The 16,191-nt window shown below is 49.4% G+C and overlaps 1 protein-coding gene across 12 annotated transcripts in view; it reads left to right on the forward strand.

Moving 5' to 3' along the window:
* syne1b (spectrin repeat containing, nuclear envelope 1b) overlaps nt 1-16,191 on the forward strand; it is an 834,787-nt gene that overhangs the window by 502,850 nt on the left and 315,746 nt on the right. For all 12 annotated transcript variants that reach the window (XM_085981815.1, XM_085981811.1, XM_085981814.1 and 9 more), the window contains 6 exons: nt 1,478-1,696; nt 4,261-4,523; nt 6,490-6,655; nt 8,313-8,468; nt 11,658-11,810; nt 14,587-14,769. In XM_085981815.1, coding sequence (XP_085837941.1) covers nt 1,478-1,696; nt 4,261-4,523; nt 6,490-6,655; nt 8,313-8,468; nt 11,658-11,810; nt 14,587-14,769 — 1,140 coding nt within the window. The remainder of the gene's footprint in view (nt 1-1,477; nt 1,697-4,260; nt 4,524-6,489; nt 6,656-8,312; nt 8,469-11,657; nt 11,811-14,586; nt 14,770-16,191) is intronic.

Genomic DNA, 16,191 nt, shown 5'->3' on the forward strand with positions numbered 1-16,191 from the left:
GAGAGAGAGGGGGGGGAGGAGAGATAGAGAGGGGGGGGAGGAGAGAGAGAGAGAGAGGGGGAAGGAGAGAGAGAGAGAGAGAGGGAAGGAGAGAGAGAGAGAGAGAGAGAAGGAGAGGGAGAGAGAGAGAGAGGGAAGGAGAGAGAGAGAGGGAAGGAGAGAGAGAGAGGGAAGGAGAGAGAGAGAGGGAAGGAGAGAGAGACAGAGAGAGAGGGAAGGAGAGAGAGAGAGAGGGAAGGAGAGAGAGAGGGAAGGAGAGAGAGAGAGAGGGAAGGAGAGAGAGAGAGAGAGGGAAGGAGAGAGTGAGGGAAGGAGATAGAGAAGAGAGGAAGACTCCCCAGGGAAGGGGCTGGACTCAGAGCCCGGTGGGTGAAGAAGGGGCGGCAGCCATTTTGTGAGGTCGGCGGGAAGTTTGAATCGCGGCGGCGGAAGGAAGGAAGGAAGAAGGCGAGATTGTGGTTTAAATTTTTTTTAAAAGGATCCAGAGAGAGGAGATGTAGGTGAAGCCGGAGGTTCTCATCACCCGGGCTGTGTGTGTGTTGTGTGAGGAGACGGAGAGTCTCCGCAGCCCCACCAGACACCATCTGAGGTGAGTCTCTCTCTCTCTCTGCGCTTTGCTAAAGCTCTGAGCTCGGGGATTGATGTTGAGGTGGTAGGCCGCGGATCCCCGGCCTCCTCCTCCTCTTTCACACTGAGTGTGAGCTGAGCCCAGCCTCCCGGGTGTGTGGGGGGGTGATTGGCCGGGGGCGGGGAGGAAGGAGGGAATGGCGCCGAGTCTCTCTCACACACCCCGAGCCCCCCAGGGCTGTAATAGAGCTGGCTTCCCTCTCCCCCGGGCTCTCGGGGCCGCGCGGTTGAGACCGCGGGGAAGGGGGTAGGACTCAGAGCCCGGCCTTGGTGACCCGGAGCCCCCGTGCGCAGCGGCTCCCATTCTGTACCGCCGCCGCTCACCTCGCTTTCGGTCGGGCTGACCCCTGATGAGCTCCCGCTCCGGGCCCCCGACGACGGCGGGCTGACCCCTGATGAGCTCCTACTCCGGTTTTTCCCGCTCCCGCACTAACGGCAGGCTGTAGGATTAGGCCCCGCCCACACACGCCATGAAACGCCCCCTGTGACGCAGCGCGCTTCCCCCCATAGGATTGGTCAACCATCACGTCACTCAACGCTAATGAGCGGATACGTCACTCAACGCTAATGAGCGGATTTTTACCATTTTTTGAAGGGCTTTCCAAAAAGTAAATACACCTATGACGCTCCCCTAATCATAAGCTTTCTTTTGATATAACATATGTGTAGGTACGCTCTATAACTTTTGAGTTAAGCGCAGACATACACACAGACAGACAGACAGACACCACCATCCATTTATATATATAGATATAGATAGATAATTCTATGTAATAAGTTATACGTGTTTGCAAAAGCATCTAATTCTAGTCTGAGCACACATTTCACCAATATTTCTCTCCGCTCCCAGTCCTTGCTGTCTGTGGTGAACTCCTTCCACGAGAAGATCACAGCCCTGGAGGAGCAAGCCGCACATCTCGAGAGCCTGGGGAATGACGCCAGCAAGGCCACCATAAGCAGGTCGATGACAACTGTGTGGCAGCGCTGGACTCGTCTCCGCAGCGTAGCCCGAGAGCAGGAAAAGATGCTGGAAGAAGCTGCACGTGGATGGAAAAACCTCACTGACAAGGTACAAAGCAAAAACACTGCAGATGCTGGAACTCTGAAATAAAAACAGAAAATGCTGGAAACACTCAGCAGGTCAGGCAGCATCTGTGGAGCGAGAAACAGAGTTAACGTTTCAGGTCGATGACCCTTCATCACAACTGGAAGATGTCAGAGATGGACAGTTTTTAACCAAGTACAGAGCCAGGGAAAAGGGGGTATCAAAAGAACGAAGGCAAAAGGTCTGTGATAGGATGAAGGGCAGGAGTGATCAGATGACCAAAGTGATGATGGTGCAAGGAAAAGGGGGGAGGATGATAATGGGACAAGTAAAGGAACAAAAGATGGGCCTTGGGGAGGTGTAAATGGTTATAGTAGAATTGCAGAGGGAGGAGGGAAGTATGGAAAATCTGGGCAAGGAGGAGAAGGCACTCCTGCCCTCCACCCTATCACAGACCTTCCCCTTTATTCTTTCCTTCCCCTCCCCCTTTCCTGGCTCTGCACTTGCTTAAAAGCTGTTCATGTCTAACATCTTCCAGTTCTGATGAAAGGTCATCAAACTGAAACGTTAACTCTGTACCTCTCTCCACAGATGCTGCCTGACTGCTGAGATTTTCTGTGTTTATCCCTTACCACAGGTTTGGCTAAAGGACTCATCTTTCCAAATAAAGAGCCATTGACACAAGGTCAGAGCCACCTGAAACTGCTTAAAACACCTGTCTTATCAATTCATTGACTAATGAGTTCATTTTTACAAAAATGGTGTGAAGGCTCAAACAGGAGTCCCAATGGTAGAAAGTAGGAAGAAGCTCTTGGCCTGTTTGTAGCGCTGCATCCTGAAGTGAGATTGGGGTAAATGATTGAAAACGAACAAAACAATGACAAGGGTGATTGGGCAGAATTCTGGGAGGGGGTGCTGGGCGGACGGGAGAGTTCATCAAAAATTGGAAGTCTGGGTAAGGATGGCGTTAATCGCAGGATCACAAGATAATGATGGCCCTTTCAGCCCAACCCAACTCAGCCATCTAGACAGACCCTGCAACAGTCTCCCATCCACCTGATTCCTGGGGTTTTTACTACTCACTCGGAGATCAATCATTGCTGATTTCAGTCCTAAATTTGCACTTTGAGCTGCTGCAACCTGTGTCTCCTTGTCCTGTTGTTAGGGTTTAATTTAAAATTCTGGCCCCAATTTACCTATTCTCTACCAATTTCTATCCATCGAGTTTCCCCTCAGTCGACCCCTTTCAAAGTTGAAAAGCTGAAGTTTTGTCACCCAGTTCTACAGTTCAGCGTTCTCAGTTACTGCTCCACACTAATTGGACATGTCAAGGCCAACCCCACTGATACCCCTACATCTCTTTCAATGTTACCCTAGCTAGTGAGTGGGAACTAGGCCAGTGAATAACAAGGGTTGGCAATATCACCACAGCTTTCATTATCATGCAGGATGTATGCACCGGGTTCCTTTGTAATGTTATTCAATTGCAATCGTGTTTTAGCATTCTGCTCTAATGCTGTTCCTACACTTTGGCCTAGAAATTCAGTGGGCCTTGCGCCCACTTAGCGCCTAAAGAGGTCTTTTGCGCCGGCGGGGTGGTAGCGCGGAAATTGAGTGCAGCGGTATTGGCGGCGGTAGCCGTTAGCGCTGCGCCGGGACCGATGACGTCATCGGTGTGCGCGGTGGCCCGTAACGCCCCGAAACCGCGCCGATCCCCATATTTATTTGCGCCCGCCTCCTCCGAAGCGGGCGCAAACAGCGAACAGAAAACGGGGCCGTCCTGCTGCCATAGTGGGGCGCTTTAAAGCTGAAGGTGCGGCCGGCCGTTTTTTCGGCAGCCGCCTGCCCGCACCTCCTTCCCCGGCCTCCTCCACCCCCCCCCCATCCCCGGCATTGCCGGCTGGTTTCCGTGGAGCCCGGCACTTCTCCGTTGTGCCGGGCTCTTTTGCCGGCACTCGCGATCGGGGCTCTGGCCGTTGCAGGCACCTCCCCCTTAAGAGAAGGAGGAGGCCTGCAGTACCGCATCGGGTGGCGCTGCGGCAACTAGCGCGCCGATATTCAGTTGCAGCGCCCCAAACGGAGGCGGGCACACCCTGGTATAGCGCCCGCTTCCGAATTGGGGCGCAGAAGACGAATATACGGCGTGCGCTAATGCCTCCCCGCCCAGCGCTAACTTTTGGGCGCGAGCGAGCTGCCCGCGCCCAAGTGAATTTCTAGGCCTTTGAGTTTTGTATAAGTTTGGAGTCAAGACCTAACTTTTTGAGCGAGTAACTGGGTAACCTCAATGATCCCATTCCTCCAGCACTGTAACCCCCATCTTAGGAGTTACGGAACAAAGGCAGGTAAATGGAGTTAAGATGCAGATCAGCCATGATCTAATTGAATGGCGGAATAGGTTCGAGGGCTGAATGGCGTCCCCCAGTTCCTATGTTCCTCCTCCAACCCTCTCTCACTTGGAGCACGCAGGGGAGGAAGGGGGTGGGGCAGTGGGGGGTGGTGAATTCACCCAATTATTTTCTGTCGGTGAGGCGGGTTGTTTTCATGTTAGTTACTCTGCCCCCCTCCGTGGGATTGACTTTGGTCCCCAGATCGAGACAACCACTGTCGTGGTGGACCAGCTGCAGGATCGGCTCCCTGACAGCTCTGTTGAAAAGGCGAGGAAGGCCGAGCTGCTCGAGCTCCTGGAGTACCACGACGCCTTTGCACAGGAAGTGGAACGGGAGCAGTCCACTCTGACTGTGCTCCGACAACAAGCGCTGAACATGCTCCGAGATGTGGCCATGCCTTCTACCTCCGTCGAGGACCTGCCTGTAATGCATGAGATCAAAGCCATGCAGGACAGATATGACAAGTAAGTGGATCGGATGAGAGACTAGTATTTACACTTTAGAAAAGGAGCATCTCCCTCCCTTGAGTAGGTGCGGTAAATGAATGATTTACCAGTGGGTAGCATTGACCATTGCTGTAAAGTTCTTCCTAAATAAGGTAAGCAAGGGGGAAGTTTATTGTCCAGGTGACTTTACAAGATAATTACAGATGAGGAAGGCCATTTGGCCCATCTAGGTTCATCTGTCCAGAAAGATCCAACATTCCCTTCATTGAGTGTTCAATTGATTCCAGGGCTTTTACCTCCACTACTCCACCCGGCAGTCCATTCCATGTGTTGTGTGGAGAAGAATTGCTCTGTATCAGTCCAAAATTTGCCTTTGACTACTTTAAACCTGTGACTCCTTGTCCTACTCTCACAATTTAATATAAAGTAATTTCCAGATTTTCTTTTTCCACTCCATTTACAATCTTGCTGACCTCTGTGACCTTGAACTTTCGATGCAACTTATATTTCAGTGTGCAGCTTAGATCAGTGGAGTTCGAGCCACCATCCTGTGCAGCCGTGTGAACAGTCCAGGTGTAGACCTGTTACACATTGTGAACACACATCTACCATCCTGTGTTGCAGTGAGGGACAAGTGCAAGAATTCACTGTTCACAGTCGGTGCCCCTTACCTGAGTCATGCTCTGTGACTGCCACTTGCTCCCAGCCATGAGCGTTTAACACCAACCCTTATACTCCAGACACGAAGCCCCACTTCTCCCAGTTGATCAGTATTTATTCACCAATAGGTACTTCACCAGGCTAGGGTCTAATTCGTAGATAGATGGGGATTTTTATAAATGAATAAAGACAAGCAAGCCACAGCATATTGACGCAGTGTGATATCTAGTGCAACGCCTCTCTATCATTACAGAAATATCAAATCAGCATACATCGGAAACTAGCTCTATAATGTTTCCAACAGCACGACTCATTTTGCCGTTCCCTCTTGATTTTCTCCCCGCTCCTCCAGGTGATCTCAAGCTGGGATATATTTCCATGACTGCCATCATAGAAATTACAGCCAAGTAGGTGGTCACTTGATCCATTGTGCCAGTGCTAGATCTTAAACTAATGGGGGGAAAAATTCAGTATCGCCCATTTTGGGGCGTTAATATTGGCTAGTCGCAAAGTTTAGCGCCCGGTGCTAATTATCATCTCCGACTGTCACTCCTGGAGGTGATTTGAGCATTAAATCAGGCGCTACTCACCTCTCTTAAGGCGCAAAAGTCAGGGAGCGAGGCGCTACCTCAGAACGCTACCAAAGCTCAGGCCAATTACCATAGAAGCCAGACAGACTGGCACCATCCAGTTCTTAAAGGGAAGGGGCCATCTTGCTGGCCAGCCACTCCCTGCTCATTGCAGCCTTTATACTCGGCCTGGAGAGATCTCAAAAGCAATTGTGTTGGAAGCACTAATGGATAGGCCCAGGGAAAGAGCTCGGCGCTTAGGAATCTCAAAAGTGATGCTGAGGGCCAAAACTCCTTAGGACAGCGTTAAAACCAAAAATTTTGCCGACAAGAAAAGGCAGGAAGCGCCCGCCTTTAAATAGCGCTCCCCCAGCCCCTTCCCAACTTGAAAACGTTCCTCTCTCCCTGTCGTTCCTAGTGGGGACCATCACACCTGACCTGATCTGGCATGCCTGCAAGATCCCGCAAATAGCGAGTGAGATACTCTGTTTTAATGGTGTTGCTCGAGGGCTAAATGTTGGGCCAAGTCCAAGCCTCTGCTGTTTCATTCAATGGACAGACTTACCAAAGAATGGTTAAACATTTCTTGCTGATATTTACACTCTCGTAATCATATTTGAACTCATCAAATTTTAAAAAATGAAATCCATTTTTCCTTACGGGAGGATTTTGTTCCATGGGCTGGGTTTCCTTGTTGGGTTACGTAAGATGTGGTTGAGGTGAATATTGAGCAAAGTCTCTGTTTTCAATTAAAGCGTTCGGCAGAAGATAAGGAAGAGCAAGAAAATGGTCCAACAGGAGCTGAAAGAGCGGGAGGAGGTGGAGAGCGAATTAAATGCCATCAAACAGTGGCTCCAAGAGACAAGAGAGTATCTGCTAAACCCAACCTCCAATGCTGTTGCAGAGCTCCGGGAGTTGAAGGTAAGGGACAGCCACCAGTTAATAGAAAAGAAAGAAAGACTTGCATTAATACAGCATTTTTCACCACCTCAATGCATCTCAAAGCACTTTACAGCCAATTAAGCACTTTTGAAGTGGAGTCACTGTTGTAATGTAGGAGACGCGGTAGCCAATTTGCGCACAGCGAGCTCCCACAAACAGCAATGTGATAATAACCAGATAATCTGTTTTAGTGATGTTGGTTGAGGGATTGATATTGGCTAGGACACTCCCTTGCTCTTCTTCCAAATAGTGCCACAGGATCTTTTGCGTCCATCTGAGAGGGTAGACGGGGCCTCGGTTTAACGTCTCATCCGACAGTGCAACACTCCCTCAGCACTTCACTGGAGTGTCAGCCCAGATTTTGTGCTCAAGTCTCTGGAGTGGGGCTTGAACCCACAACCTTCTGACTCAGAGGAGAGAGTGCTAACAGGTGCTATCCGTGGCAGCTGAACAGACACTGGGGCAGAATTTCATTGTTATCACTTGGGCATTAAACACCGACTGGACAGAGCGCAGAACGGAAAGTCTGCCAGGGAGACTCACATATCCCCCCTGTAGAACCTGCCTGATTTTACTTCCGTTAATTTCTGGAGGGTTCTGTTAGCAGCCTGCGATCCTCCCGGCTGAAGTTTGCGTCCTGCGTTCTGTCCAGGTGATACTTGACGCCTAGGTGGCAAACAGCAATAACTTGCATTTAAAATAAAAACAGAAAATGCTGGAAATACTTAGCAGGTCAGGCAGCATCTGTGGAGAGAGAGAAACAGAGTTAACGTTTCAGGTCGATGACCCTTCGTCAGAGGAAAGGTCATCGACTTGAAACGTTAACTCAGTTTCTCTCTTCACAGATGCTGCCTGACCTGCTGAGTATTTCCAGCATTTTCTGTTTTTATTTCAGATTTCCAGCATCCGCAGTATTTTGCTTTTGTAAAAACTTGCATTTATATAGCGCCTTTAACGTAGTAAAACAACCTAAGGCGCTTCACAGGAACATTATCGGACAAAATTTCACACCGAGCCCCTTAAGGAGATATTAGGACTGGTGATCAAAAGCTTGGTCAAAGAGGTACATTTTAAGGAGCGTCTTAAAGGAAGAGAGAGAGGCGGAGAGACGGAGAGGTTTAGGGAGAGGATTCCAGAACTTAGGCCCTCAGCACTTGAAGGCACGGCCGCCAATGGTTGGGCGATGGAAATTGGGGATGCGCAAGAGGCCAGAATTGGAAGAGCGCAGAGATCTCGGAGGATTGTAGGGCTGGAGGAGGTTACCGAGACAGGGAGGGGCGAGTCCATCGTGGAATTTGAAAACAAGGATGAGAATTTTAAAACTGAGGCATTGGTGGACTGGGAGCCAATGCAGTAAAAATGAAATTTTACCCTACTGGATTTTCACTGGGGCACCCTGGAAGATTTTAATTGTACAAAGTGAGTCTTAGAATTGTAGAATCATAGAAATTTACTGCACAGAAGGAGGCCATTCGGCCCACCGTGTCTGTGCCGGCTCGTGGTCATGTAATGTTGTAGCATTTACCCACCAGCAAAGATAATTTTTAATTTCTACAAGTCATTTCCTCCATTTGTTTTTTTAATCAAAGGAATTGGGAAGTCTTTCTCTCGCTGTAATGTAATCTCTTGTGTTTAGGAACTGCACACCGAGGTAGCTGCTCGACACCAGATGGTGGAACGACTGGGAGGTCAACAGCGCGATAAGTACCTGGAGCTTTACACCATTCTGCCCTCTGAGCTCTCCGAGCAATTGGCTGAGGTCACACTGGCCCTTGGAGCCATTGAAGAACAGGTAAAGTTGGCGTTCAGTCCTTCAGCGATGTACTTTTCTCAGGCAGTCCATCCACCACCTTAAACATCCACTCCCTCCACCACCGGCACACCGTGGCTGCAGTGTGTACCGTATACAGGAGGCGCTGCAGCAACTCACCAAGACTTCTTCGACAGCACCTCCCAAACCAGCAGCCTCCACCCTTTAGGAGGACAAAGGCAGCAGGTGCATGGGAACACTATCACCTCCAAGTTCCCCTCCAAGCCACACACCATCCAACATATATCGGCATTCCTTCATTGTCGCTGGGTCAAAATCCTGAAACTCCCGACCTAGCAGCATTATGGAAGCACCTTCACCACACAGCCTACAGTGGCTCAAGGAGAAGACCCACCACCATCTTCTCGAAGGCAACTAGGGATAGGCAATAAGTGCCAACTTTTCCAGCGATGCCCACATCCCAAGAAATAATTTCAAAAAGTGATTCACTGCCTCTTACGCTCTTTGTAAAGATATTAAATAGCTTGGAGTCTTTGACATTAGTTATAAGTGTAACATTTAAACATTCATGGTCCTGCACTGTAGGAAGTACTAATGCTGCCTCTTCAGCAGTAATTGGGAAGCTTTAGGAAATGGCAGTGATTCACACTGCCCACCACCACCTTTTGAAGAGCAACCAAGGATGGGCAATAAATGCCGGCCTTGCCAGCGACACCCATATCCCAAGAACGATTTTTTTTAAAAAGGCAACTGGCTTCTAATATATTAAAAACACTTCAGCCATTACCTTTTATTCTGATTTAAAACAGACTTTTTTTTAATTTAATTGAAATAAGCAGTTATTCTGTATTTTATTTTTCCATGGTTGATTTCCACTTCCTCTCCCCGGCTAGTGCAGGTCTCACACATCTGGGTTGATCACCAGAGTTGAGTGATAGGTGAGGGCTAGTTTCTCTCCATTCTCCCAGATGACCTGGCCAGGGCTTGCAAGCTCACGCAGCTGTAAGGGCTAGAAATTCCATATCGCTCTGCTTGGAGCACTAAATTTTCAAAAGTTGAAAAAGTAGCTCTAGACGCTAATCCTTCTCTCCTACTGGGGCCTTCAGCTTTAGGGCTCCAAGAGGGAAGTGGAGCACTAAATCAAGCACTACCACTTCTCTTGGGGCGCTAAAGTGTGTGAGAGGGAAGATAGCGGCAGAACGTTGGCGAAAGTTCAGTGCATGTTGCCGGCATCAGAGGCTCCTTCCCTCGCTTAAAGAGAAGGGTCAATGATAGGATGCATGATTCTTCCTCGTATTTCTGTGGGGCCACAGGGCTTGCGCGACTTGCATTGCAGCCCCAAGCACTCTAAGAGAGTGGAGGGCTGTGTAATCGCGCATCAATCAGACGTGAAAAACATTCAGCAGGCACCAGACTGGTGCAAAGAATAAAGTTTGCCCTACTTGATCACCACTGCCGTTAAATATCACTTCCCAAGCAGCCAGCCGAAGTGACAACACCTCCTGTTGCTGCCATTATTGACGCCCAACGATACAGCAGGGGGCGGGAGCGAATATCACATCAGGGAGGGTAATGGGGCGCTGCGCACCTGATGATGTCACGATCTACGGGGCGCAACAGAGCGAGGCGTTAAGTGTTAACGCCAGTGCAAAACTGCCAGGGAAGTTCGCGTGCTTCGGTGAATTTGCCGCGCCCAGTTGGTAACCCTTTAGTGCCCCGTTAACGCCCCCCGCAGGCGTTAACGGGAGGTGCTAAGCAGCTGAATTCCTAGACCTATGTGTCAAGTCAAGACAGGGTTTTGATCTCGAGTCTCCTGCTCGACAGTTCAGTGCTCCAGCCTACATCTTTAGGGGACACCGTAAAGTTTGTCCCAAGCTTGCCTGTCACTTAGACTCGAGTGTCTTGCACCCACTTCTTGATTGACCCATTAGGGATCATTCTTCCTGGAAGAAGCAAGGCTTTCCAACTGGGTCAAATTGGTATAATCTTGACTCAGTTTTCCCCCCTGGAGAGAGGTCTGTAGTGCTATGACTTTCTTACTGTTTTGGCTGGATGTAAACTCAAGGCAGTAAGCTGTCTATTAGAGCAGGGAATCGATCATAATTTCACTGAAACTTGAGGCGCGCAAAGTGGGTGACGGAGTGGGGATAAAGGATATCATTGGAGCAGAGCAAAAGGGGGCTTGTTTGATACCAGTACACAATGCATTTTGGTAGGAAGAATGAGGAGAGGTGGTATAAACTAAATGGTACAATTTTAAAGTGAGAAACAGAGAGACCTGGAGGTTCACATAGACAAACCTTTGAAGGTGGCAGGACAAGTTGATAAGACTCTTTAAAAAGTATATGGGAACCTGGGCTTTATAAATAGAGGCACAAAGTACAAAAGCAAGGAAGTCATGCTAAACCTTTATAAATTCTTGGTTGGGCCTCAGCAGGGGATTGTGTCCAGTTCTGGGCATCACACTTTAGGAAGGAAGTCAAGGCCTTGGAGAGGGTGCTGAGGAAATTTACTATAATGGTACCAGGGATGAGGGACTTCAGTTACGTGGAGAGACTGGAGAAGCTGGGGTTGTGCTCCTTAGAGCAGAGAAGGGTAAGGGGAGATTTAATAGAGTTGTTCAAAATTATGGAGGGTTTTGACAGAGTAAATAAGGAGAAACTGTTTTCACTGACAGGTGAGTTGTTCACTTGGGGTCGCAGATTTAAGATAATTGGCAAAAGAGCCAGAGGGGAAATGAGGGGGAATTTTTTTACGCTGTGGGTTGTTATGATCTGGAATGTACTGCCTGAAAGGGTGGTGGAAGCAGATTCAATAGTAACTTTTGAAAGGGAATTGGATAAATACTTGAAAAGGAATATTTTACAGAGCTATGGGGTAAGAGCAGGAGAGTGGGATTAATTGAATCACGCTTTCAAAGAGCCGACACAGGCACAATGGGCCGAATGGCCTCCTTTTGTGCTGTAAGATTCTATGATGCTGAGAGGCAAAGCAAACCTGGGAAAATAGTCATTTTGTGAAACATGTTTCTGTCATTTTCTCTCTGCACAAAATGGAGCCTCTCCTCTTCCCCACCCCCCACCCCTCACAACCACTCTCCCCAGAATAAAACTGAGATAACTTTCAGTTGTAAAAGGGAGGGCTAGTTTAGACTTTGTTGACTATGAGCTGTGACTCTCAGTTGTTACGTTCAATGCTCTCACTGTTTAGGTGAACATGAAAGAAGGAGAAGCTCAGCAAATGCAGGCGGTGACCCTGGACTTTAACTGCAGGATGCAGGAGATCTCTGATGGACTGACTGACATTTCCAGAAAACTGAAAGAGAAAGGAACCGATATCGTACAAGCCAAGGTTGAGCAGAAGGTGAGGAAGACAAACAATGGCCAGTTTTATTGCATTCAATGTTGGAGACACAAAAAGCAAATTTTGGTGTCTTTAGTTCACAGCATGTTACAATGAAGTGTATATGTATTATACATCTGTATACACGGGGAGGTTTGATGAATGTTCTCTAAGTCACAGAGCCTGTGTTATCTTGCTAGCTCACCTCTAACACAAGGAGACTTTACTATCGTTTTACAGCAGAATGGGATAAGAGCAAGAAGGAAAGAACTTTAGTTTATACAGCACCTTATCACATATCCAAAAACATCTCAAAGTGTTTTTAAAAAAGTGAGTTACTCGAAGTGTAGTCACTGTTGCTGGGTACACAAACGCTCCAGCACAGCGAGGTCCCACAAACTGTCGTCAGACAGATGAGGAATTAAACTATTTTGCTTGGTGGTGTTGGTTGAGGGAGGATTGTTGGCCTGTATTCTGTTCTTCAAATAGGGGCCACGGGATCTTCAGTGCTCACGAGTCAACTCAACAGGCGAATAGGACCGAAGTTTAACGTCTCATCCAAAAGACAGCGGCCTAGAAATTCGGTGGGCTGCGCCACCAGTTAGCGCCTAAAGAGGGCACTCAGTGGCTTTAGCGCCACTGGCCACGCCTCCTGCGATATTTAGCTGGGGCGCTAATGGCGGCGTTAGCCTGTTGTGCTGCGCCGCCACCGATGACGTCATCGGTGTGCGTAGCGCCCCGCTACCGCCCCGATCTCGATATTCAGTAGCGCCCGCCTCTGTAGCGCCGTTCACAAATCGCGCCCGGTTCACGGGGCCTACCTGTGGTGGCAGTGGCGCAAATTAAGGTGGAGGTGTGGGGCGGCCGTTTTTTTCGGCGGCCGCATGCCAGCACCTCTGTCCCCGGCCTCCTGAGCTCCCCCCGCGGCAGTGCCGACTGTTTTCCAAGAGCCCGGCACTTCTCCTTGGTGCCGGGCTCTTTTGCCGGCACTCGCGATCTCTGATCGCGCTGGTGCAGGCCCCTCCCCCTTAAGAATGGGAGGAAGGCCTGCAGTACCGCAGCGTGCCGTGCCGCAGCGTGTGACACTGCGGCACGTTGCGCTGCGATATTCAGTTACAGCGCCCTAAGAGGGATGCGGAGCGCCTCGATCCTCGCCCCGTGTCCCTCTTGGGGCGTTCAAGCTGAATTTCCGTCGGTCGCAACTGCTCCGATCGCTGTGCTAATTCCGGCGCCCAGGCGAGCTTGGCGCCCCGTTTGCGGCTCCACCGAATTTCTCCCCCAGCATCTCTGACAGTGCAGCACTCCCTCAGTTCTGCACTCGGGAGTGTCAGCCTGGATTATGTGTTCAAGTCTCAGGAGTGGGACTTGAACCCACGGCCTTCTGACTCAGAGACTAGACTCTTTCATGTTTTCAGTTTTCTAAAATATTTATTTTACAGATGGTCTCGCTTGCATTTTTCCCTTTTCTAAAAGTACAGTTGACCTTTGGGAAGCTTCAGCATTCTGTAGAACATTGTTCTATTGAGGGACCTTAATTTTGAGTTCCTAAGAAGGAGGTGAATTATCAGAAGATCACAAGATAATTCCGATGGGACAGGCTATTCGGCCCATTGCAGCTGATTAATCCAGAAAGACCAGAAAGTCCCTTCAGTGCAGCATTCAATTGGTTCTTAAATGACTCCAGGGTTTTTTCTTTCACTACTTTATGTTGAGTCTGAAACCCCACAACCTGTTATCAGGAGGAAGTATTTCAGGATGTGCAATGAAGAAAATGCAACAGTTCTCTAAAGGAGCAGCTGTTTGTTCTCTCATTTATTTCAGAATCACCTTTGGGATCTTGACCTTTTCACATCCACAATAATAAAGGGGCAAGTTAAAACTCACCACTTAGCTCACTACTCCCTGCTCAGTCATTGTCCTCTCTCCCCTTTCAACACCACTCCCTCTTGGTGCCATTTCCTGTTCAATCATGGTCCTCGCTTTCCTCTCAACACCACTCCTCTTGGTGCTACTCCTTGCTCAGTCACCGACTCTAGTTTGTTTCGTTCGCAACTCTGACCCCACTCTTGACTAATTGATGGTACTGCTCCTCAGAAGTTACTGCTTCCTGATCCTTGCCACATGCAACTTTCTGTGCTTACGTCTAATTTATGTCTGTTAATTGAGGGGCTAACTGGTTGAAAACCTACCCTAGTTCTTCATAGTGATGGTAAAGAAGAAGAAGGAACTTGCATTAGTACGGCACCTTTCACGACCTCAGGACATCCCAAAGCGCTTCACAGCCATTGAAGTACTTTTCAAATGCTGTCACTGTTGTGATCTAGGAAATGCAGCAGCCAATTTGCACACAGCAAGATCCCACAAAGAGCAATGTGATAATGACCAGATAATCTGTTTGTAAGTGACATTAGTTGAGGGATAAATGTGGGCCAGTATAGCAGGGAGAACTCCCCTGGTCTTCTTCAAAATAGTGGGATCTTTTACGTCCACCTGAGAGGGCAGCACTCGCACAGTACTGCACTGAAGTGTCTGCCCAGATTTTGTGCTCAGGTCTCTGGATTGGGACTTTGAACCCACAACCTTCTGACTCAGAGGTGAGAGTGCTACCAACTGAGCTATGGCTGACACCAAGACCAGCACTGATATTAGAAGAGGCCTGTGAATAGGTTTGCTGTGCACACCCTAAGTTCAGTAATGGGGGCCTGGGGGACTTGCATTACATGGAGAAACAGTGGGGCAGAACAATAAGTTGAACATGGGTTTATTGTGAGGGGATTTGATGACCTTGTATTTGCAGAGACTTTGGGACAAGCTCGACAGCTGTAACGTGAAGCTTGTGGAACTGGATGCGACGATGCAGGATTTCACAGAGCAGAACCCTCAACAGAGCAAATATCTGACAGACGACATGACGAAGCTGTCCAGTCTCTATCAACAGGTCTTCAGGCAGACTGAGTACAGAGCCACCAAACTCAACAAGGTAAGCAGTGTCACCTGTGCACGCAGTTCAACATTAGTCCTCTTATCGTTATCACAGTGAATTCTGTCGTTTCAAAACATTATCCCAGTCCATTTCTGTTTCTTTCCCCTGCAATGGGGCTAAAAGGGTTAGATTATGAGGACAGGTTGCAGATACTTGGTTTGTATTCCCTTGAATATAGAAGATTAAGGGGTGAGCTAATTGTGGTGTTTAAGATGATTAAAGGAGCTGAAAGGGTAGATAGAGAGAAACTATTTCCTCTGGTGGGGGAATCCAGAACAACAGGGCATAACCTTAAAATTAGAGCTAGGCCTTTCAGGGGTGATGTCAGGAAGCACTTCTTCACACAAAGGGTGGTGGAAATCAGAACCTCTCTTCCTCAAAAAGCTGGTGAGGCTGGGGATCAACTGAAAATGTCAAAACTGAGATTTGTAGATTTTTGTTAGGTAAGATTAATAAGGGATATGGGACCAAGACGGGGAAATGGAGTTAAGATACAGATCAGCCATGATCTAATTGAATGGCAGAACAGGCTCGAGCGGCTGAATGGCGACTCCTGTTCCTATGATCTCCATTCCTCAAGATCCTGACCTCATGCTCTTTACACGGCCCCGCTCTCTCTCTCTGACCTCATGCTCTTTCCACGGCCCCGCTCTCTCTCTCTCTCTGACCTCATGCCCTTTCCACTGCCCCGCTCTCTCTCTGACCTCATGCTCTTTCCACGGCCCCACTCTCTCTCTCTGACCTCATGCCCTTTCCACTGCCCCGCTCTCTCTCGGACCTCACGCCCTTTCCACTGCCCCGCTCTCTCTCTCTGACCTCATGCCCTTTCCATGGCCCTGCTCTCTCTCTCTGACCTCATGCTCTTTCCACGGCCCCGCTCTCTCTCTCTGACCTCATGCCCTTTCCACTGCCCCGCTCTCTCTCTCTGACCTCATGCCCTTTCCACGGCCGCGCTCTCTCTCTGACCTCATGCCCTTTCCACTGCCCCGCTCCCTCTCTGACCTCATGCCCTTTCCACTGCCCCGCTCTCTCTCTGACCTCACGCCCTTTCCACGGCCCCGCTCTCTCTCTGACCTCACGCCCTTTCCACGGCCCCGCTCTCTCTCTGACCTCATGCCCTTTCCACGGCCCCGCTCTCTCTCTGACCTCATGCCCTTTCCACTGCCCCGCTCTCTCTCTGACCTCATGCCCTTTCCACTGTCCCGCTCTCTCTCTGACCTCATGCCCTTTCCACTGCCCCGCTCTCTCTCTGACCTCACGCCCTTTCCACGGCCCTGCTCTCTCTCTGACCTCATGCCCTTTCCACGGCCCCGCTCTCTCTCTGACCTCATGCCCTTTCCACTGCCCCGCTCTCTCTCTGACCTCATGCCCTTTCCACGGCCCCGCTCTCTCTCTGACCTCACGCCCTTTCCACTGCCC

This window comes from Somniosus microcephalus, chromosome 3 (genome assembly GCF_052327205.1).
Source record: "Somniosus microcephalus isolate GS21.2 chromosome 3, FLI_Smic_1.0, whole genome shotgun sequence".
Taxonomy (NCBI): domain Eukaryota; kingdom Metazoa; phylum Chordata; class Chondrichthyes; order Squaliformes; family Somniosidae; genus Somniosus; species Somniosus microcephalus.